Raw genomic sequence first — 24896 nt, 5'->3', positions numbered from 1 at the left:
GGAGGGAGGGAGGGAGGGAGGGAGGGAGGGAGGAAGGAAGGAAGGAAGGAAGGAAGGAAGGAAGGAAGGAAGGAAGGAAGGAAGGAAGGAAAGGAAAGGAAGGAAGGGAAGGAAGGAAGGAAGGAAGGAAGGAAGGGTCATATCCTATGAAAGAGACATCTTGAAAATGCCTAAAGAAAGTTGTCATTTTTTCATGGTGAAGTGCACCAACTGGAGTCGGTATTGATGAAAACACTTTGGTAGCTATAGTGGCCAGCAATGGCAGCAGCAGTGGGGTGATGGGGGTGGTGCCTTCCCTTAATCAGCCCAGTTGCCTCCCACAGAGGGTGGCCAGACTACAACTTAGGCCCGCTCCCTAAGCCATCAGTAGGACATCCCCTGAGGGCTCCTGGACTGAGATAGGGAGCAGGCTGGGCTGAGGGACTGCCCACTCCCCCAATGTGGGGGCTTGTGGTTAGCTGGTAATTACAGCACTTTTTGTTGGGAATACTATTGTTGAACCATTATATCACCTTTGCTCCTTTGTCAAAGATCAATTGGCTATACTTATGTCATCTATTTCTGGGCTCTCCATTGATCTGTTGATCTATTTGTCTATTCTTTTATCAACAAAAATATTTTGAATGGGTTCTTACCTTTTGTTCTACTCATTCAAAGGGTTCCAAAAATATATTATATTCAATTTTTTACCATTTGTTCGTTAAACAAATGCTGTATACAAACCAGAGACTAGGCACTAAGTTATGAAGACAAAGTGACTGCACAATAAAAAATTAAATTTCTTTGAACTTTAGAAGCAGATAAAAGATCACCATGATAATGCAATGGTAATAAATCAGGGATCCAAACAGTCAATCCTATGGTTCTCTCTTGGAGAGAGTCATCACTTCCTATGATAAAAATCTAACCATCATTGAGCTCTGTTATGCACTATTGTACCAATATCTTTTCATGATTAAAAAGTACCCAAAAAATAGGTAGAATTTGTTCTGGTCCCTTAAAATTTAAAAGAAGAAAAAAATAATAATAAGGTGCTATGCATGTCATTTAAAGACTGTGATATTTGGTCTCAATCCCCATTTCTGGAACAGAGTTCTTAACTCTTGGAACTTCCTAAGTGGTGAAAAAAATTAAAAGTATCTTTTGTTATGTTAGTGGGTGACTTTTGGACCACACCTAATGATGGGGCTGGTCGCCAGGGGATCCATCTTTGAGAGTTTGGTGTGACTTTTAATCAGGTTTGGAATTGAAAAGAAAGAAAATGCATCTTATAAATATTTCTACTTTCATACTGAGAAACCACAATGGAGTGGTATTATAAAATCTTAAATAATGTAGTTTCTTTCAATAGAATTTTGGTTGAAACTATATTTTAATATGCACTATATATTCACCTTCCCAATTAAAGTGTGCTATGTTTCAATAGCTATCAGAATAATTTATTTTAAACACTAGAGGTCCAATGCATGAAATTCGTGCCTGAGTAAGATCCCCCAGGCCTGGCCTGCAATCAGGACTGATCAAGTTCCCCACCTCCCCGCTGTCCACCTCCTCCTTCCCCCTGCTTCCTCAGCACCCCGCTACTGCCACCACTGCTCACTTGCCATGTTTCATGCCCACCCTCCGTGGTCAGCACACATCATAGCGAGTGAGTGAACTCCCATTCTTCCAGTCAAATACCCAAGGGAACACTTTGCATATTAGCCTTTTATCTAAATAGATGTTCTTCAATTGAGTAGATCTTCAGCTTAGCTTATAGTCCCTGCTGTTGTAATCCACATTCTTGAGTCAGTTGGTCTGAAACAGTATTAAAAAGTTTTAATAAGGGCCCCTTGGAAGGATAGCAGACTTACATTTACTAAACTTTTCAAAACACTGCCCTTAAAATGGGATTATTGCAACACTTTAATGCTCTGACAGCAACTAAGTATACTGACCACCAAATAAGTCTTTAGCAAGTGAACATAGATAGTTCTTTTTGTGTCCACTTTTCCTTTTGTTAACTTATTTGTATAATGATGAAAGATGTCATGTAGGTAGTTTCCTCGTTCAAGCCCACCTCCTACATGCATAATGCAAGTACAAACTTGCTATTCAGATCAGTTAGCTCTTCCTTTCAGCGGATTTATGTTCCTAATTTATTGTAAGGTAATTTCTCTGCCCACAAGTAAAGTATTTAATTTTCCCCATGTGCCCCTAGTACAATAGTTTAGAAAAAGCAACCAGGTATGAAATGAATTCAAACACAAACAATTATCATTCCAAACTCGTTAGTTGAGTTTTCTTCTACTCTCACTGGAGCGCCCTTAGGTGTCTCTGCTCTCAGCATGTATGGGCTTGCACACTCACCTGCAGCTGCTCACCAACAAGGAGACAGGATTCGAGGCTCCCTTCCCAGCAGCGCTGGCCCTGCTTACCCAGAAGGAAAGTGGGTGCCGCCTTCTTTGGGCATGATGTCTGTCATTCACGCCACCTCTCTTATCACCAGATAAAGCCCTTCCCATTCACTAGGTCATGTGCCATTGTACAGCCTTCATTCTTGTATCCCTTAAGAACATGGTGACATGGACTCTGGAGGACAATGAGCAGAGTGGAGTGAGGGACAAGTAGGGCCATTTTGACTTCACTATTAATGATTGAAACATTCCCACTCCGGTTTTTGAGCAGAGACAAAATTCCTTTCTTCTTTAGCAATTATCATAGTGACTTTGCTCTTTTTAAAGTGTGAGTAAACCAATAAAATATATTTTAAAAAAATAAAAAATAAAAAAATAAAAAAACATTACCTGCTTTATAAAGTGTGAGTAAACTTCTTACATAACCCTGTGATGTGATTATAAGCCTTAAACATATGACTTCCTTCCTCTCTCTTTCCCTACATCCTGCTCTCCCTCTCCTCCTCCTTCTTCTTACTCTCCTTCTCTCTTCTTCTTTCTTCTCCCTTCCCCTTCCATCTTCACACACATAAATATTATTAGTTGAATGGAATGAGGAGAGAGAGGTTGTCAGGAAAGCACCTGCTGAAAATTGAGAATCCATCGTAAGTGGAATAAAGCTTGAATTCCTTCTATTCACAGGATTAAAACTGGTAGCAAAAACAAAAATAGTATGACCTGGACTGATAAATATATGTTATGTAGAGGTTATAATAAATTACATGGGTTGCTTTTATCCATTTTAGAAAATATTAAATATAACTTTAATAGTTATTTGTATACAGTCATTTAATTACTTTTTTTTAAAAAGAGCTATCTCTAGGCATTATGTAAGGTAAAACCTTTTTTAAAAAGTCTTTTAAAGAAAGGAATCAGGGTGGGGTGGAGATAAAAGAAGGTATGGGGAATAAATAATGATGGGAAAAAATAAAATAAACTGAAAAACAAACAAAAGAAAGCAGCAGAGTACTCAAGATAGCATTATCATAGAGCCTGACAGAGAAAGGTTAATATTTCAGATGGTATCTGCAAAAACTCTTTCTAAATCTGCTTCCATACTAGTCTTAGGTTAACTTCACTTCACATTAATATCATGGGGGGGAAGAAGGCAGACATTTTTAAAACTATCGTCATATTAACTGATGTGAGAAAATGTTTTTGATCTAATTAAGCGTAAATAAGATTTATCTTTACACTTTCCAGGCTGTGTTCATTAGCCCCCTAGTGAAATGCTCAAATTATATGTTTGAAAATATAGATGCAAATGTATTGCCAAAGGAAACAAATAAACAAAATATATTTGTCATTCATTGATTCAAGTGAAAATAAATGCAAATACAAAGAACAGAAAATCTTAAATTTCTTAACACACACCTTAAATATAAAGATTGAGGTGTGTGTTTGTGCATGCACACACATGTGTACACACAAATATACATACAACTGGGGAAGCTCAAAAGTAGGCAGTCATCCAAACACTGGAAATATCCATAATCAATTGCTGGAATGATGAGAGAGCATGAACTTATTAGGTGAAAGGGGAGAAATTTTTTCTAGCTAGAGGAGAAAAAAGATTGACTTTATAGTTCAATCCTTGTAATTCAAGCCTTGAGAGGTAGGGGGAGATGTTTGTGTAAGTGGAAAGTCCTTGAATGATCTTGAGTAATTGCATTTTGATCAGACATAAAGATTTGTGCTTTCTAGGATATTTGCCATAAAATGGCACTACCCATGAAAATCCAACATCTCATTAAGTAGATAAACTAAATTGTATCTAACCCAATAAAGACACATATTTTGGAAGACATTTCTTTCTTAGCCATTTACTCACTTGTTATTAATGATAATTATGAATTCAAAATCATGGAGGTCTGATTTTTGGTGAAAATGCCAGAGCTTTAATTATTTGGATAGTGATCCTGATGTAAATTCTGCAGAAGGCAAAATAGAAAATCAAATTTGAAGTGAATGTCAATTATGCATGCTAATTTCCATTTATGTACAAATATCTGATTATATTCATACATTGCATTGGGTCCATTTTTCTCTTTAATGGAAAAGATAACTCACAGGATATGAAAACAGGGATTGAAAATCCATTGTATATTTTTTTCATGAACACTAACAAGAACTCAAGGTTTTTATATTGCTACTAGAAGCTTGATGCATGAAATTCATGCAAGAGTAGGCCTTCGTAGCCCTGGCTGCCTTGACCCTGGAAGCCCGGCTTTGTCTGCAAAGTCATCCAGACAGTTGTTTCACTTTTGGCAGTTCAGTCAATTTACATATTATGCTTTTATATTATGGATTTTTTTTGTTTCATTTGTTTGCTTTTTTGTTGTTGTTGTTTCTGCTTTATTATTATTTATTTATTTATTGTCATTTGTGACTCTTGGAATATCCAAAAAGGACAGAATATCATACTATAAAATTTAAATTTTCTTCCCCACGCCTAAACCAGGGTATACCAATTCCCCTCCCCAAAAGCAATAGCTGACAACAAATCTGTAAATAAACTCCCAGAAATATTATGTGCCTATAGTACCAGTTACCAGTTAGTGATTGAACTTAGCTACATATTATAAAACAAATAACAGTTATTTAGAAAATACAGACTTATTTTCCTCTCATCTGGGAAGGATAGGGAGGTAGGCACCGAAAGCTTATAATGATAACTCTGTGTTTATCAGAGACTCAGGCTCTTTTCATCTTTCTTTCTCATCAATCTTGGGATACATTTGTCATTCTTAAAGTCACCTCATGATCTTAATATGGTGGCTTGATTGAAATCTATCGCATCAACATTCCAGCCAAGAAGAAGGAACGTTGGATAATGACCTTAATGTAAAATTCCAGCAGTCAGCTCGCTTTGAAGCACTTTCTTGAAAACCCCACATCACATCCAATTGACTAGCCCTATCTGAGGGAGTAAACATAGGGGTTCTGTTGGTAAAATTAAATAAAAATAAAGGAAGAATAGGTACTGAATAAATAACTAGCAATCTATTGTATTACAATCTACAAGCCTGCATGTATGTGTATCCTTTCCCTCACATTTTTAAACAAATGGTGGCATAGTCACATTGCTTTTTATTCTACTCATTATTTCATTGGATTGCATTAGGACCAAACCCAAGGATCAAACCTGAGGCTGATCCCTCTAAAATAGGGGTGTCGAACTCATTCAGAGAAGAGGCCAAAATCTAAAATCCAGCCTAAATCGCGGGCCAAATGGTTTACTGAACAGTCATAAACTGACAATGTCATAAACTGACAGCGGAGTGCAGTGATGACAGCGCGGTGCGGGCCACATTGCAAGGCCTGGCGGGCTGGATTTGGCCCGCGGGCCTTGTGTTTGACACATGTGCTCTAAAAGATAGGTTCTGCCTGACTCCAGATGCTAATAATCACTATCGCTACCTGAACTTCTTGCTGCTCAAAGACCAGCACCAGTCATGTCACTGGGAACTTGCTAGAAATGCAGAATCCCAGGCCCCACCTGAAATCAGAATTTGCCACTTGGCAAGATGCCAGATAATGTGCATGAGCATTTGGGTTTGAGAAGCAGTAGGCCCTCAGCCCTTCTAAGATCCCAACTTAGTGACATCCAAGCAGTGTATTTGGAGCCTTCTCCCAACTAGCTGTTAGGTGTATTTCTGTGTCTTAGATGGGTTCTGTGAGAACCCTGGAGTGAACATGGGCTAGCATGAGCCTCAGGCTTTATAGTCACAATCTGTTCCTAATTGTGCCATCACTCAGCAATGCTGGTCCTTTTGCCTTAATTTCCTGGGTTGTGTTTCTTCTTCCTTTCTCCAATCCTTCTCTCTTAAACTAGGAGAGTAGCTTCCCACTCCAGCTGTCTCTCTCCCTGGTTTCTATACCACCTTAACTCATGGGACTTGCCTTACTTCCAGTTTCCTTAGCTCTTCTTGATGGACCTCCCTTTTAAATAATCTTTAAAACCAAGAGCTCTGAGGATGTCTCATGACCCTAAAGCCTGGACCTGGTTTTCTTTGCTTTCTTGAGTTAGGACATCCTGGCCATGGCCAAACTTTAATACTCTCCTAAAGTTCGTTTTGGAATTAGTCCTTTCTTCCCCATATCCCAAGCAAATCTTTACCACCCCAAGTCTCTGCCAAGCCTGGATTGTCCACGCTTATTCTCTTTTACTCAAAGGGAAATCAACAAAATGTGCACATTGGACTATGCTGTTCATGTCAAAAAATGACTTGTTGCTGAGTTCCACCATTTACCTAGAGTCTTTCACTGTTACCATAGCAAGAATCACCGGTAGGTGCTGGGGGCCTGGCTGAAATACAGAGTAAGAATAAGTGGCCTGTGATGGATGGACATATGTGAGAGCCTGGCAGTCTAGTTGGAACATAGTCAACACTGTGTGAATTTGGATGGATAAAAAGGACATTAGATTTTACAAAAATGTAGGTTGTTAACCTTTAAAAGAGCAGTCTCAGCAGAAAAGTAGGGCTAGGAGCCAATTTGCCATGAATTAAGGAAGAAATGAAAAGCAGAGGAAAGGAGGCAGCTGATAACAACATTCATTTCAGACATTTGTGAGGGGAAGGAAGAAACTGTGAGACATAACAGAATCAAGTGACATTTGTGTAAGATAAGGGAGAATTAAACATTTTTGGAGGCAGAGGGAAAAGAGTCTGTGAAAAAGAGATATTTAGAGACAAACTCAAAAGAGCAAAAGAAAGATCTTAGAAAGTCAAGATAAGAAAAAACATTAAAGAGAGAGATTATCTTTAAAAAGGAAAGACTCCTTATCCTCAGGCCCACTAAGAAAGAATGAGGGAATAAATGTAGAAAGAAAATAAAACAAGGCATGTCTATGGATATATAATTGGTTCACAATAGTCTTATAGTCAACAATAAATCGATAGGTAAGGATAAGGAATGTGTTGTATTGGATTGGGACTTAATAGAGTCAAAGATTTTTATTATAGGAAAAGCTTATGAAAACAACTTGTTAATGTATTCTCTTCATTTGATGAGATGGCAAATGGTGAATGAATAAGATTGATTTGCCAAGATAAGTTTAAAGGAATCTAATAGCTGTCAGGATTTGATACTATCTAGAAGAATTCCTGATGGTCATAAGAGATGAAGACAGAATTTGCCAAGTATCATAAATGAAGTTAAAATGAAGGGTGAGGCCAAGAGTAAGCTTGAGAATGGAGGTGAAGGACAGCGTTGAAACCAAAGAAGTTAAATTTAATTTTTTGTTTGTAGGACTTGAGCATTATGTTTTTTGTGCTACCTTATGACCCAAGAGCAGGGACAAAGAAATAAGAAGCTTGAGTGATATGGGGTTGGGACTTAGTGTGGTCCATCAATGAACAAGAATGAATGAAACCCTAGGGCGTGAGGTAGGGCAACATAAAGTGACTTGCTATGGTGCCTCATTCAGTGGGAAATCTCTAATATTACCAACATATTTGCCTTCTCAGATTGTTACCAGTGAATATGGAGACATTTGAACTTTGTCTAAGTCATAGGTCTTTGTAAATTAAAGACTTATGGTTGAATCCTAATGTCACAACCAACTAGCTACGTAATTGGAAATGAGTATTCTGATCCTTGGTTTCCTCATCCACAAAAGATAATAATACTGATATACCCTAATGAGATATGGACATAATCATAATATATAAAAAGATATAATCTGTCTCAAAGTATCAGATTATTACCATAAAAACAGAAGTATAATATCTGTTCATTATGATCTTTAAATTCTCTATAATGCATGTAGAAAAGTAGAAAATTATCAAACTTGGTAGGGAACAGACACTTTCTGTGGCTGACTCTGAAGGAGATAGCCTTGGGAGATCTTAAATACCATTTCTAGATGCCAAAACTGTAAACCCCATTGAACACCATTCTCTCCCACTGAGTTTTCATGGTGCCAAAGCTTCTTCTCACACAGTTTCCTCTCTTAAAGGCAGAGTGAGGAGACCCAACTCCAATTAACACTGAACCAAACCTAATGCCTTCCTCCTGCATTGTCCAGACAGCAGACCTATTTTGATCAAATAAATCAGAACTAAAACAGGAAACCAATAGTCAGACCACTGTCAACTACTCTCATTTGTAAATACCTGAAATAGAAACAGAGGTACCTTTATTTTTACTCACACTACATAAAATATAACTTATTTTTTATTTAGGATTGTGTGGGTCAGGTATATCTACAGAGTTTTTTTAAATTAAAGTATAAGTTAGATCTTTGAGGCTTCTAGTACTTCCATTGGTTCCTAAAGTAAAATATTTTACCTTCTCCCACCAAAAACGTAATTGAAATTACAGTTTTTAAACTGCTTTCCATCATCCTGACCCTCTGTAGCCAGCCAAAATATTTATTTTTTTTTCTGAGTAAGGCTCCAACCCCAAAATTCCTTGGGGAGTCCCTTTCTGGAATTTCGTTAGGTGTGAACATTCTTTTCTTCAATGAGGTGGTAACTGGGCCTGAGATGTCTACCCTGAAAGGACCAACTTGGGGCAATCAGGCTGCTGAGAGAAGTCTCTGGCACCACAGCTGCTTCTGGAAACAGCTGCTTCTGTGAGAACCCACAGCCAGTTTGCATAGGCATGCACTGTAGTACCTGGCTCTATTTGAGATATTTAGACTTTAACAGTTCTGTTGTGGATTGTACAACCCTGCACTCATCTCCATCTTCCATGAGTTACACAACTGGCTTACATCAATGGTAGACAACCAAGATTGCTACTAGATGGTTCTTTAAGTTTCCTTCCTGGACCTGGGCAACTGTTCCATTTTTTTTTAAATAAAAAAATGAATTCTATAAATTATAGAGCAGAAAACTTAGCATCATTCCTACACCACCCCAAAATGGAATCGATTATTAAACATATTATATACGGAATCTAAGTAACAAAAATGATAGAACCATTCAAGGTCAACATAGACTCTCTGAGAGTAAGTCATAGTGAATTAACCTCACTTCAGTTTGGGTCATAATTTCTAGATTGTGCTTAGCTCCAAATACATGGTGCACTTGAATTTCAATAAAGTCTTTAGCAATCAATTAAACTCCAATAATAATGAATTTGCCTGGACCCAGATAGGCACTACTAGTATTTGAAAGGAAATATTGCAGCCATATAGTTCTGCATCATTCCAAAGCCATCATCAAAAAGCAACACTCAGCTTAAGCAGTAAGAAAATGGGCATCATTAGTGGAAAAACTCCTTTCTATTGATTATAACACATTATTAGGAATAATGAGGGTTGTAGCCCATTGGATTGAAAAAGTATCCAATAAAAACAATGGTAACGTCTAAAAATTTCAATTATTAGATGCAAACATTCTGGAGCTATTTTATGCTTTTCACTCAATTTTTTTTATTTATCATGCTATTAAAATTTTAAGACATGACTTAAAAAGTATACAGTATGTGGTGAGTAATGTGTTCAGTGGATAACACTTAATTCTATGCAAAGATGACTGTGAAAAATTACACTGTCTTCTTGGGGAATTATACTCTAAAGGAGTTTGTAATTGCTTTGCAAAGTAAATTCAGCTTTGGGTTGTAGAAGAACTACATATAGAACGGCAGTAAGGAGATGGGCGTGATTACTAGATTATGCTTTAGTAAAGGAGATGGGTTAATGCCATGAGCCAGAGTGTCACTTTCTGCCTAACTGGTTTAGAGACAAGTAAATTAGACTCTGCACTTCAACTTCTCACCCATAAAATGAAGTTAATAATAGAACTTAGCTCTAGAGATATAATGACTAAATTTATTAATGGATGTACAGTACCAGAATACTATCCAGCAAAGCCCTGTGCTAAACGCTGAATATACATTATCTCAGTAATCCTCACAATAATTTAAAAAAGTAGTGGGATCATTATCTCCCTTTTATAGATGTGGCTCAGAGAGGTAAACTACTTTGCCCAAAGTCACTTAGATAGCATTGGCAAAGCCAAAATTTGAACTGAAATCTCTCCAACCATGAAGCTGGACTTTTGACTACCATACAATTAACTGTAAGGTAAGCTTTAGATCCCAGGGAAAAAATCTGAAATCCATCCCAAGACCTATGTACATCAGACCAATGCTAGCAGCAAGAGTGGCCTCATGTTGATTCCCAAGTGTTAGATGGAACTTGAACTTCTGCTATTGAGAACATCATTTGTCCCTGGGGCTGAAGTGAAGTTGCTCCAATAGAAGAGCAGAGGAGCAGAGGCTCAGATTCAAGGAGCAGGCAGGACCATCATACACATGGGCCAGGTGGCAGTGCTCATCATTTATTTTACCTTGACCTTGAGGATGGGTCAGGGATCCTCCCACCCTCAACCCTGAGTGGTGGGGGTCAACGATCTGCTGTAGCAATGATGAAGTATGGGCAGGTTTTAAGCTATGCATCTGGCTTCCTTCAAAAGTCCATTAGTAACAAAGTCTGGTATATCTCGCTACTATGGCCAGTTTCTCCTACAGAATTTTCTGGGCTCTTCTCAGTATGGAGTCACAGCATCATCACTCTCATTCTGACTCCTTCTCAGGTCAATGGTATTAGGTGAAATTGATTCCATTTGCTAATTCAACCAAATGGATCATAGCAACTGCCATACTTCACTAGGTGGATCAAATGCATTCCTCAAACAAATTAAGAAACCTGTGAAAACCCCATTTAATTAGAGAGAAGAGGACTTCTATATTGCAAAATGCGTTCTCTCATATTCCACAGACACATATGAGCAGAGGAATGCCTCTCTTTCTCTTGGGTTCTCCTGAGACCTATGAACTCTGTGTATCCACATACAGCTTCATGTGCAATAAGGGGCTGAGGAGTCTCCTGGGGCTACATGACTGTCACTGACTATTGTGGGCAAAAGCAGGGCCCACAATAGTCAGGGGTCTAGACATTGTCATTCAAAAATGTCACCTCACTAGCTTGATTATTGGCTGAGCCATCTCCTCAGTGACAAGCAGATAGGCAATGGATATATATGTGTATTTGCATGCCCATGGGGCAGTGCCTGGCTGCCTAAGCAGGGGACTTGGAGCATGACTGCTTTGCCATCCACTGCCTTCCAATGGGTTCTCTGGGACCTCAGTTCTAAAACATAGAATTTGGAGATGAAGATCCCACTGTTGCATTATATGGCCCACTGGCAAGCTGGATTTGAGGAGATATTGGCAGAAATGTCTCTCCTGAGACACTGAGTGTGCCCAGCATGGAAGGGTCACAAAAAGAGTCTATCTGCTATTATATGCAGAGAGCAGATTCCAAAATGAATCATGAACCCAAGAGGTGGGAGCTGCCAGAGAGTGACGTCAACAGCTCAAGATGGGAACCAGGAAGTCTGAGGCCATTGGAATGGACATAGGCAGAGGGCTGCTGGGCACACCCAGCTTTCCCTCCAGTTTCCTGGCCCAGACACCATTTAAAGGGTCAGGTATGGAGGAGGCAGAGCTCTATGTAACCTGCTTATTTACACGTCCTCATAAACACAAAGACATGTATGCTCACCCAAGATCTTACCCATCACATCCTGAGACTATCATAAAAACAACTCTTTATTACCAAACTACAGTTAGGTTAACCTCACACATTTACAGAATCTGTTTTAATTTACTTTGGATTGTAAAATAGGTAAAAGCTACATGAAATTTTTCTTAAGACAAATACGATACTTCAAATTACCTCATAACACTCAGGTTCTATGACCCTACCTAGCTATTCACATGATACCATTGAAATATTATTGAATTTGGCAGTGGAAACTGAGAAATGTCCCAGATGATCTACTTAAAGGGGCACTTTTATTCTTTTTATTTTTAAACAATGCTGTTATTCCTCAACACTTTGCCGCCAGAAATGCATTATCTGAGAGCAACCTTCTTTGTGAGTCAGAGTAACATTTGTGTCCCCTGTGGTATTGCTGAGCTAGCTTGTGCAGAGTGTCTGCATCCTAAATGAATATCATTAAAAAGCTTATCTTCCTTGGTAGAATCCAGCAACCCATTCTTTTTCCATTTTGACTGTCTACACATTGCTTTCCTTACACGTAAGGGCAATAAATCCCCAAAGCCTAACTAAATGGGATGGTGTTGTACATTTTTATGGTCATCGTGGAGAAAACAACTTATTTTCATATTCATTGATTAATTTGGAGCTTAGGATGCCAGGGGGACTCAATAAGAGATTGATCCAAATGTCTTCAAATAATTTCAGGCTTCACTTGGCAAAGGACACTTCCACAAACAGACATAACTCTAATTCTGGAATCCCTAAAGGAGAAGTATAAGCTGCTTGATTAAAAACAAATAGGTTAAGGCTTACTAGGATTCACACTCTTCCCAGGGTGATCCAAAAAACTAAAAAGCCAGTTCCTCTTAGGATGTCTTCCCCAAAGGGTCCTAAGATCCTAGACTTCTGTTTTGCTGAGCAAGAAAGAGAAAACAGATGGGCATGGGTGACAGTTGCGTGAAAAGGCCCTTCTGAGAGCCACAGAGAAAGAAATGTGTCCACACAGCCCTGTGAGATGAGACTGTCCACCTGCTGCTTGTTCTTTAGTCTCAGAGTTTTCTGTAACTCCCAAGAAAGATTCCAATCCAAAATTGAGTGTGAGCCATTGCACAAAGCTGAACCCCACCCTTCTAGAAAAAAGAGTCAGAAGATTCTCAAATTACTAACCAGATGTTATGTATCTGGACATTTTGTTGTCTGTCATCCTGTCATGCTAAATTCAAGCTTGCTGTGAGAGTAAGAAGACTACCATCCTTTTTGAAAACCACTGTCTCACTTCAATAAAGTAGCTGAAAAGTCTTACTCCATCACATCCCTAGTGAAGGAAGCATTGTGCGTGTTTGGGTATACATGTAGCTATTTTTAAAGCACGTCAAATGTTTGGGTTCATGTAAACCCAATCAATAGTTAATGCATAAGTGAAAAATACCCTAATATTTCTTTATCTCTATATGTTTATATTTCCTCCATCTATCTAAGATGGTATAATCTTTGGCTTGTTTTCAGGTTTATTGCATGACCCAAACAGTATCAAAGCAAAGCAGGAAAAAAATCTATCATGCTTACCAAATTACAACAGTAGCTACAGCTGCACATGAGCAGAGCTGGCTTCTATAATATTTTAACTGAGTGACACAGTGACCTGTGCAAGAATTTCAGGGTTGCCACCATGCTAAAATTCTAAAATTCATCTACTTTATTTCGGCTGTACTGGCTTCCCTCCTGTACTTCACTTTGAAATATATTGCTTTTCATCATTTATTCATTCAAAAACATTTAATGAGTGCCTTCTTTGCACCAGGCAAAGTGCTGCGTTTCAGAAATGCAAAGTTGAGTTGAGATAAAGTTCTTACCTTGAAAGAGTGTGGTGGTGGGGACATAGGTCCAAACAGATGGGTATAATCATGAGGAATGTGCCTTAGTAAGGGAATATGAGGCTGTGCCAAAGTCAGGGAAGGAGCAGATCCTCATCTTAAAGGAACCAGGCAGGACTCTTAGAAGATGTGGTCTTTCTATCTACTCTCTTAAAGGTTTCCTGCTTTTATGGACTACCTGGAGGTAGGAAATGCACCCAGCGCAATACTGGGAACTGCCATTAGAGATATAAAGTGCTGGGACAGTTTAGACTAGAGGTATGGCCACTGGAGAGATTTTTTTTAAAGTGACATTGACAACAGGACTTAAAAAGGCGAGAAGGTTTGAGCAATTAGAGATGTGAGAATGGGTTAGTGGGTCTTGGGCAAACAAAGAAAAAGGGGGTGCTCAGGGAGCTGGAGCACAGGGTCAAGGCAGAAAATGACGGAGGAAAAGCCAAACAGCCAGATTGAGACAGGACTATCGAGGGCTTGAAAGTAGATTAAAAGTTCCTATGTGCTTAGACAGAGAAAATAATCTTTGTTCTCCGTTACCCCAAATCATGAGTCATGGTTAAGGAAGAACAAACATGTTGTAGCAATGCCCACCTTAAACCAAAAGCAAGAACATGCAATAGCCTCATCTCTCTCCAGCTGCTATCCTTTCAGCCAAATCTCCTTGAAAGAGTTGAAATCCTATTTTCTCTTAAACACACTTTGATCAGATTTGGGCTCTATCCTCCACCAAAACAACTCCCATCCAGGTCACCCATGTCCATCCATGTCACCCACATTACCCGTTCCAGTGGTGCGTGCTTAGTGCTCACTGTCCTTGACCTATCAGAGGCTGTGGACACAGCTGATTGCTCTCACTTCCTTGTAGCCTATACCTCTCTGGTCAGTCCTTTTCGGTCTCTTTTGTTGTTTCTTGACTTTTCTCCAACCCCTAAATGTCATAATGTTTCAGAACTTCATCCTGAGTCCCTTCTCTGACTTAATTTACTTCCTTAGTGACCTAATCCAGTCATATGACTTTAAATACCACCTTTAGGTACACTAATAGCTTATAAATTTATAATTGCTCTTTACCTGAGCAAATTTGGGGGGTTGTGTTTCTAGCAAACAATCTTTTTTTTAATTTATTTTTTTTATTAAATTATTATCTTTGTACATATACCATTGCCCGCCCCCTCCCATACATGCCCTCCCTCCCCAGAGTTTTGTGTCCATTGGTTGTACTTATATGCATGTATACAAGTCCTTTGGTTGATCTCTTATCTCCCCCAGATCTCCCTAACCTCCTCGCTGTAATTTGACAGTCTTCTAGCAAACAATCTTTAGGGATGAGGTAACTTCCCTCCCTTACCCCTTCCCCCACCAAGCAAAGAGTGGGCTTGCTTTTCTTTCTTTCTTTTTTTTTTTTTTAATATATATATATTTTATTGATTTTTTTTTTTACAGAGAGGAAAGGAGAGGGATAGAGAGTTAGAAATATCGATGAGAGAGAATCATCGATCAGCTGCCTCTTACACACCCCCTACTGGGGATGCGTCCGCAACCAAGGTACATGCCCTTGACCTGAATCGAACCCAGGACCTTTCAGTCCGCAGGCTGACGCTCTATCCACTGAGCCAAACCAGTTTCGGCTGGGCTTGCTTTTCTTGTTGTAAAGATAGCTCAATGTTCTCTCCTGTAACACAACCCACTGTGTGTGCAGGGGTCCATCATGTGCTGGCAACTGTGCTGATAGTCTTTTGTCTCTAACCCTAAAAGCAACAAGCTAATTTGTTAGCATATAAAAGTGAAATCCCAAATCATGCCCAGTTCTTAACATTAGGTAGCTATGTTTCCTTTTATAAAAGTTTAGCATCTTAACCCAAATTACCCACAGAAGCTTTCTGTTCACAAATGTTAAACTTGATGATTTTCACAGGAATGCAGTTTCCACAGAACGAAGTGTGTCTGCCTCTGCCTGTCTCCCATAGGCAGCTTTGGCCAAGACATTTTATAGAGTCATTTTGAATTTGAGGAAAATTTAACTAAAAGCATTTTGGAATCTGGATGTTGAATAGAGAAACTTCTGTCATTCCTTGTGGGTTCTCTTAAGCTTTCGGGTCTAAATGTTGGTGTGAATGCTGACAATTTTAGGAAAGTAGTAGTTTTTATTCCTTTAGGCTTCCCTTAAACTCAGCAGTTCTCTCACCCTAAGGCTAGACCTGAATGAGCTTTTCTCATCAACTGTTCACCTATAATAGAAGTTACCCCTTAAGACGCTTTTAGAGATGACTCATGTCTTTGATTCATTCTTTAAAAAAAAAAAAAAAAAATATATATATATATATATATATATATATATATATATATATAAAATTGATTTTTTTACAGAAAGGAAGGGAGAAGGATAGAGAGCTAGAAACATCGATGAGAGAGAAACATCAATCAGCTGTCTCTTACACACCCCCCACTAGGGATGTGCCCGCAACCAAGGTACATGCCCTTGACTGGAATCGAACCTGGGACCTTCCAGTCTGCAGGCCAATTCTCTATCTGCTCAACCAAATGAATCAGTTAGGTATGATTCATTCTTTCTAAAGCTTACAATTCATATGACACACAGCCAATAGTCTGCGTCCTTGTAACTACAAGTGTGAAACCTGAGCCTGCCAAGCCTTATAGGAGGTCTGCAGGCCAAACAAATCAATCTCATATACAAATCCTATTTGCAAAACCTAATCAATCCCTATACAAAAAGAGGTGTCAGAATCTACATTATGTCATTTACATTCATTTAATATATCAAAAAAATATAGAATTTATGCAGTCAGAAATTACAATGCAGAGAAAAATTGAATGTTATAACTGTAGAGATAGATGGTTGTAATGGAGGAGAAAAACACTATCTTTAAAATAAATGACTTTCAAAACTTTAATAAAAGCAGAAATAATCAAGATTATCATCCTGATGTTATTTATTATTTTGTGTGTCCTTGCTCTTAGCAAGAGTGCATTATATTACATTTCTTGGAAATAAGCAGAAAGCCACAGGGACTATTTCAATTCATATTATAGGAAACTAAGAACATAACACAACCATCAGCCAACTACAAATTGGTGATTAACATGATGTCTAAACAGGTTCTCCTGAGAATAACATTATTAATTAAACAGAACTTTGGTTAATCTAGATAGCCAAAGTAATTTGGGGGATAAATACTTTATTAGTGTACCTGTCAATAAATCAAAAGTAAAAGGATATTTTTAATTAATTTGTGTGTTATACTATTGAGATTATAGCTGGCAAATTTTGTTTGAGGGACTAGAGAGTGATCTAATATTTGTACTATGGCATGTCTTTCTCTTATGTTTCCAGCTAATGGTGTCATCTATTTCAATTATCTAATCCAAATTTCTTTCTTGTCATCAAGATATTATTAAAGCCCATTAGTGAATAATTAAGTCTGATAAATTTCCCGTTACTATGCATTGCTCTGTTCTTTTAAAACTGGGTGTTATCACATTTCATTAGCAAAATATATATATATATATTTTCACAAAATAAGGAAGGATAGTGTGCTGCCATTATTGTTAAAAACTTGATCTTACCTTCTGTCAGCCAAAAGAATTATTTGGAAGGGGATAAATAAATATATTGACCAGTTATTTAATACTTAGATGATGAGGTGTTTTGTGTGGTTTTTTTTTTTTTTTCAGAAAACACAGTAACCCAATATTTTCAGTTTCCCTAAAACTACAGGAAAAAATAAGTAACATAAGTAAAAGCATACTTATAAAAATGTATTTTTAATGAGTTTGCTCTTCTTTCCCTTTATAAAAGTACTTCTATGGCCCTAATCAGGTTGGCTCAGTGGATAGAGTGTGGTCCTACAAACTGAAAGGTCCCAAGTTCGATTCCTGTCAAGGGCATGTACCTTGGTTGCAGGCACATCCCCAGTAGGGACTGTGCAGGGGCCAGCTGATCAATGTTTCTCTCTCATTGATGTTTCTAACTCTCTACCCCTCTACCTTCCTCACTGTAAAAAATCAATAAAATTATATATTTTTTTAAAGTACTTCTATGATCATCATCTTATGCAACCCTTCTAACATGCTCAATGTCTTGTCCTAACCCTACCACTGCACTTACTCAAATGATAAAATCAGGACTTGCTTGCTTTTTTTTTTTTAAGTTAGCCAACTGGTCAACCCCTTTCTTTTTAGCCTGGAAGGAAACTTGCATTGAGATTACTAAAAAGTCTTCTAAAAAAAAGTATTTTATTTTATAAAGATTACTTAGAGGGTTCTTAGATATCTATCCTTGAGTGTATAAATATGTAACAAAGTAATTTATGGTACAGCCATTAGCCCATTAGCAGTTAATAGTTTCCAGGCCTCTTATAAAGTTAGAAGGCAAACCAAAGATCGGTGGGGTAAATTTTGTTTTAGGTCAAAACTTTTTTATCAGGATGAAATTTTTTCAACCCCATCAAATCAACTCTACATATTGACATGTGAAAACAGTGTTTCAGCATTAAGTTCACTGAGTTTGCTCTCCAGGGGCCTTCTCATCAATCCTCTGGCCTATCTTCCAGTAAATGCCAATGAACCAACCAGTAAATGCTGATGGGCCAAGCATGCCAAATAGAATGAGCTAATGTTAGAAGACACGACATACATCCCCTGTCAAAGAGGCTAATAATATGCTAAAATATACTTTAGGCATAATTGTCATCTCAAACAATATCAATGAAGACAAAACAATTTTTCTTACTTTAAATCAACATAAAAGTGCAGATAGAAGTGCTATATTTTTTTCTAAATAAGCATATACTCTATTAGGAAAGTAAAAAAATAATGTTCATTACAGTACTCAGCTATCGTGAAGGACTTGGATTTCTACGAGAAAAGTCCTATAGCACTCAATCAAAATATTTGATTCACCTTTACCTACCTCCCACTGATAGAAATGAAAAAGATAATGACTTGTGAAATTTCACTTACCTGAGTTGGCTGTGGGAAAACAATTATTGGAATACAAAAGCTATCGAGCAACTGTGGGCTAACTATTCAATAAGCAACTTCCAAGATAAAATATGCAATACAGCATCTAAATGTCAGTCTGTAACCAAAGTAACAAAAATAGTCCAAAATTTTTTCTATTATAATATGATTCAATCCATTTTGCTACCACTCTTCTCTTTACAAAGCAACTTGAAGAGACCCAATGTATCAGTCATCTCAAATACACTGGATAGGCAGAGACACTTGATCTGTTTCATTGTCACTAGTCTAGCTCTTAGGGTTCAAAAGATATCTGATTTGTCTATATTTGTGTCACTAGAACTCATGTTAACTGAACTCCTTGAACTGTTTTCCAAGCAAAGGGTCATACCCAAAGAAAGTTTTCCAAAGGAGGGCATACACATGCAAAAAGATGTTGCCAGATTTTCCAGAAAGATTGCAGCCATGCTGACTTAGTTTTAGTCCAAAGAGACCCATTTTAGATCTCTGATCTCCAGAATTACATGGTATAGGATAATAAATTTGTGTTGATTTTAACGCACATGTTTGTGGTAATTTGAACAGCACCAGTAGAAAGTTCTTGAGTTACACACACACACACACACACACACACCTACCTAAAAGAGAGCCTGCCAAGAAAATAGAAAGTTATTAATTGGCAGTTGTCTTTCAATATATGATTTACTAAAAAAAAATACCCACAATTATGAAGTTATCACTATCACTTGCTGACATAAAAAAAAAACTTAGTATATACAACCTATTAAGATTTCACACAAATAATGAAAACAACAGCAAGTTAATAAGCGAGTAAAAGAACTCCTGCAAATAATTTGGAAAAGAAAAAATATAAGTGGCTAATAAAATATGAAAATGTTTCAGATGAATAAAACTATTGTAAATTAAATAAATGAAGAGATGTAATTTGTGTATTATATTGGCTATATTTTTAAGGATATGACAAAGCAAGCATTATCATTCACTGCTATAGTAGGATAAAATGGCACATCTTAGAATCAGATAATCCAAAATTCAGAAAAAGTATTAATATTCATCATAATAGTTTTTATAATAAAAAAGTGTTCAATAATAGGAGGTTACTTAAATACATAATCATATATAAATTATGCTAATACATGTAGTTAGTAATAATTAAGCTTATGAAAAGTATTGATGTGGGTCAGAAGACTATAACCATGGCATATAGCAACTATGAGAAAAATAATTGGAAGAAAATTCATTCAGAAGTTTTTAGTAATAGGATTGTAGGCAATTTCTTTCTTCAGCATGCAACTGGTTTATTAAATGAGCTGGACTTGGTAGAATACAATTAAAAGGCATTTTATTCTTTTTCCCACTACCCCTTCAAGTACAGTTTCTGGCCATCAGTTTATCTCACTCTTTGTATGACATTTCAGGCAGAACTTATAGCTCTTTTGGTCCCCTGTAGATATTAAAAGGGCCAGCCCATAATATCAAAAAGATAAGAAATAAAAATGTTGCAGAGGCCCTAGCTGGTTTGGCTCAGTGAATAGAGTGTCGGCTTGTGGACTGAAGAGACCCGGGTTCAATTCCAGTCAAGGGCACATACCATGGTTGCATGCTTAATCCCCAGCCCTGGTTGAGATGCCTTCAAAGGCAACAAATCAATATGCCTCTCTCACATCAATGTTTCTTTCTCTGTGTTTCATCCTCTCCCTTCCACTCTCTCTAAAAATTAATGGGAAAATATCCTCGGATAAGGATTAACAACAACAACAAAAGATGTTGCAAAGGATTTGGAGAAAAGGGAACCTTCATACACTGTTGGTAGGAGTGTAAATTGGTACAAACACTATGGAAAACAATATGGAGATTTCCCCAAAAATTAAAGATAGAGCTATCATATGATCCAGCTATTTCACTCTGGGTATTTATCCAAAGAATATGATAACACTTATTTGATAGCACTATTATGATAATATTAATTCCCAAATTCATTGTAGGATTATTTACAATAACCAAGATATGGAAACAACCTGTGTCAAATGATGGATGAATTGATAAAGAATGTGAGATAGATGATTGATAGATAGATAGATAGATAGATAGATTGATATAATATTACCCAGTCACAAAAAAGAATGAAATCTTGCTAATGCAGCAAAATGGATGGACAGCAAGGATATTATGCTAAGTGAAATAAGTCAGATGGAGAAAGACAAATATATGATTTCTTTATTCACACGTGAAATTAAAAAAAAATAATTCTAGATACAGAGGACAAATTGGTGGTTACCAGAGAGAAGGACTTTGCAGGAGAGTGAAATGGGTAAAGGGGTCAATGATATGGTATTGGATGGTGACTAAACTTTTGCTGATGATAATTTATATAGTATACAGATGTCTAATGATAATATTGTACACCTAAAACTTATATTGTATTTCAATTTTACTTCAATTTAAAAAAAAAAATATTCAGCCCAGCCAGTGCAAACTCTCCTCTACTTAAACTCTCCTCCTCAGCCTGGGTCTGAATTCAATGTGCAGATCATCAGTGAGGAAGGGACCCCTCACTGTTTCTCTCTCTTCTAACTTCACTTCTCTCTGTTGGGTTATTCCAGAGATGGAGTGAAAGGAGGGCTCATGGAGAAGAGATAAGCTCTTACATGGCTGGTTCAGTTGTAACCCAGCAGGAGTTGCTCCCTGGGTGTAACAGATTCCAACTGCAGCTCTTCCTTTTGTAGGTGTTTCTGTGGATTCTTCAAAACTCACCTAAGCCGATCTTTAGGCTCCTCACTTGGTTCTCTGGATGATCGGCATCTCTAGCTGGCCACTTGACAGTCTTACGCATCTTCTATATACTAAGTAGCAGTATCGGTCTTCTGAGGCCACTTGCACAGCCAGCTCTCTTCCAAAAGGCTTTACCTGCCAAGCTAAGGGCATGCATACACCTGACCGGCCATGCCTGCTCAGTCCTATGTCTGCACACACTGTCACCAAAAGCACACTTAGCCATAGCCTTTCAACTTTTGACTTCTTCAAGTGTGGATTAAGTGCCAAGCACCTGTGTTCCCCAGATTGCAAGAAACTTGTCAAACCCCCCATGTTTCTGTTTTCCTGAAATACCCCCTCACTTGGTTTGGATGAGAAAAGGCACCCCTTGGGGTGAAAAGACCTTTCAGTGCTCTGGCAAGTCTCTCTATATAAGTTCTTCTCACTCTAACCTTTCACCCTCAGAGATTTCTTGGCCTTTGTCTAGACTGTGGTCAGCAAACTGCGGCTCTCAAGCCACATGTGGCTCTTTGGCCCATACTGAAGGGCTCTTCCACAAAATACCACAGCCTAGATGAGCCTATTTTGAAGAAGTGGCATTAGAAGAAGTTTAAGTTTTAAAAATTTGGCTCTCAAAAGAAATTTCAATCGTCGTACTGTTGATATTTGGCTCTGTTGACTAATGAGTTTGTCGACCACAGTCTAGACAGTCTAAAGCTGGTTATGAATTCAAAGTCCTCATCTGCTTGGGCAATCACAAACACCAGTTACATTATTCTTTGCATTCAGCCTTTGATACTGGGACTGTCAGAAAAGTTTCCTTTCCAGTGCTATTTTATAAGGAGAAGGAGGAAATGACTTTAACAATGGAGAGAAAGGCAAGAAGACAGACTCTATAACAGCTATAGGTATCTCTTTTTCATCAAAGTATTTATAGAAGTAATTTTAGACTAGATTCTATGACAATTTTGTCTTCCAAGAATTTCAGTGTCAGTGGCTCCATAGAATAAAAATTGTCTTCTCAATATAAGTGGGAGAGAAAAACACAATGTTGAAAGCCAGAAAACACCTGCATTTATTCTTTTAACTACTAGTGTCCAAAGTATAAATGATCTCATCTATTATATTTCATTACTAATACCTGAAAGTTAATGTATTTCATTATGATATAATTAACAAAACATGGCATTTAAATAGAATTTACATTCTCTGAGCATTTTTAATGGTTCAGTAGATGATTAATGTTTAATTTATAATTAATATATTTTTATTCCTTTTTGTTATTAAACCTTGAAATAGTTGTAGTAATAATTAATGAGTGCAGCTACAGATTGCTCTAAAAAGAGTCAAAACTTTAAAATATATGTTCTGAATAACCTGTGGCGATCTTAAATATGAGACCTATAAATCCCAAATCAAAACCTAAGTGAAATACCTAGAAATTGGTTTTTCCCCATTCTTGTATACTTTTTTTAGAAAGCTATTAAAGCTGGGTAGAAATTAAAAACCTCCTTAAAATCACAGCTATTAAAAACCAAGGTTTTTCCCTATTACAAATTCATAAACGTTACTGCCATATATTATTTTTCTATTGGATTATATAGGCTCTTTAATTATGGACGTTTGGATTAGGTTCTTAAAGTATTTTTTTTCTCTCCTTTGCAGTTGGTTGGTTTTGTGTATGCCTGTTATGTGATCAGTATTTTCATGGAAGAAGAGGATACCTGTAAGTATTGATACGTCTCCCTGTGGGTTGATTTTGGATGAGATATAGCTCCCAAAACTAATCATTCCAGGGCTATGAAATCATTGCCATTTAGAATTGAAAATGACTGAACTCACCATCGTAAAGTTACAATCAAGCATGTATAAGCCAAACTGCACTCAAATCAGGTGGCACTGAATATTGAAACTCTCAACCCAAGCTGTATGGGAAGCTCCCCAGAGACAGAGAAGCCTACAGATGGCTGTCACACCATGTCTTAGTAACTTTTCATCAGAGACCTAAACAGTATGCTTAGGAAATTCGGGGTTGCTTTATCTATCACTGCTGTATATATGCTGGCTGCAGAATTTTGAAATCTGACTAATAGCAATGACATCAATACAACAATACCCATTATAGCAAGCTCTATATGTATATACACTATATAAAATGCTCTGAGAAAACTAAAGATGACAACCTTCTAGGCAAAACATTAAAAAAAAAGGGGGGAGAGATGCTGAAAAAGCTAAACAATCACATTTTAGCAGGAACACACACACAAAAAAAGAAAGAAAAACCCTATATAACCTGAAAAGTTATATAGGCAGATATTTTGCAACATAGGTCAACCACTGGCATTTCTTAAACACCTACCTGCTATGTATAAGGCACTTCTTGGCCCAACTCAGACATGGGCTCACATAATACCAAAGGAAATTTTAATTTATTTAAAACTAATAATTATTACACATACCAGATATTTGGCTATATCATTGCAGTTACTGTCTGGCTTGTAAAGTTGACTCTTTAACAAAATGAGGGTAAGTTTCTAGCTAGCCATTAACTTTCTAGAACACAACTCCAAAGGGGTCTGATGAATACTCCCCACCAAACAGAGGTAGTGCATGATACATAAACTGAAAACCAGTTGGCAATACGCTCTCACCTCAATTTATTTGGCCAAGTGGAATAAATATTAGACCCTGGGAAGAAACTCATCAGGCAGTGAAAACATGCAAACAAACTGCATCTTATCTGTTATGCTTGCCTTGGGGTATTTTTTATGCTGGATGAGCCAGCAAGTTTCTGACATTTCGAAAGTGCAGCTGTAATGGCAACACTTCCCACTATGAGGTGGAACGTCAAAAAGTCGACCCTTGGGAGTTCCATTAGTAGTTAATTCTACAATCTGACAATGCTAATGTATAAGAAGTCAGCCAAAACACAACTGGATGAGTATGAACAGTTTTAACTGCAATTGGGATCAAAAGAAAATGATTAGAATTAGGGATGAATAAATACTTCAGAAATTGAAACACTGAATGATAAATCTCAATTAAATCCCAGGTGATACTTTTGAGTAGGTATTGAAAGAACCCTCTTTCTTTTCTTCTCACTGAATTGGTTGGAGGCTCTCAAACAATTCGAATGTTCTGTCCTGCCTTTTTGAGTGTGAAAGGGCAGAATAATCTATAGTCTTTATTATCTAGAATAAATATAGAAAGGACTTTTCTTTGAGGCCTGTGATTATTTTAAGTAAACCCGGAAAATGCAAAATGGCATGGATAATAAAAGGTTCATCTAAATTGAGTAAACGTTTTTTTTTGACC

General features: G+C 37.4%; 1 protein-coding gene across 2 annotated transcripts in view; it reads left to right on the top strand.

Moving 5' to 3' along the window:
• The window catches only part of NKAIN3 (sodium/potassium transporting ATPase interacting 3), a 418418-nt gene that overhangs the window by 367157 nt on the left and 26365 nt on the right, over nucleotides 1–24896 (top strand). For both annotated transcript variants that reach the window (XM_084865070.1, XM_084865069.1), the window contains exon 5: nucleotides 23247–23307. In XM_084865070.1, the coding sequence (XP_084721196.1) occupies nucleotides 23247–23307 (61 nt within the window). The remainder of the gene's footprint in view (nucleotides 1–23246; nucleotides 23308–24896) is intronic.

The sequence above is a fragment of the Pipistrellus hanaki genome, assembly GCF_964339955.1.
Source record: "Pipistrellus hanaki genome assembly, chromosome: 17".
Classification (NCBI taxonomy): domain Eukaryota; kingdom Metazoa; phylum Chordata; class Mammalia; order Chiroptera; family Vespertilionidae; genus Pipistrellus; species Pipistrellus hanaki.
This window is presented reverse-complemented; position numbering and strand designations above follow the sequence as displayed.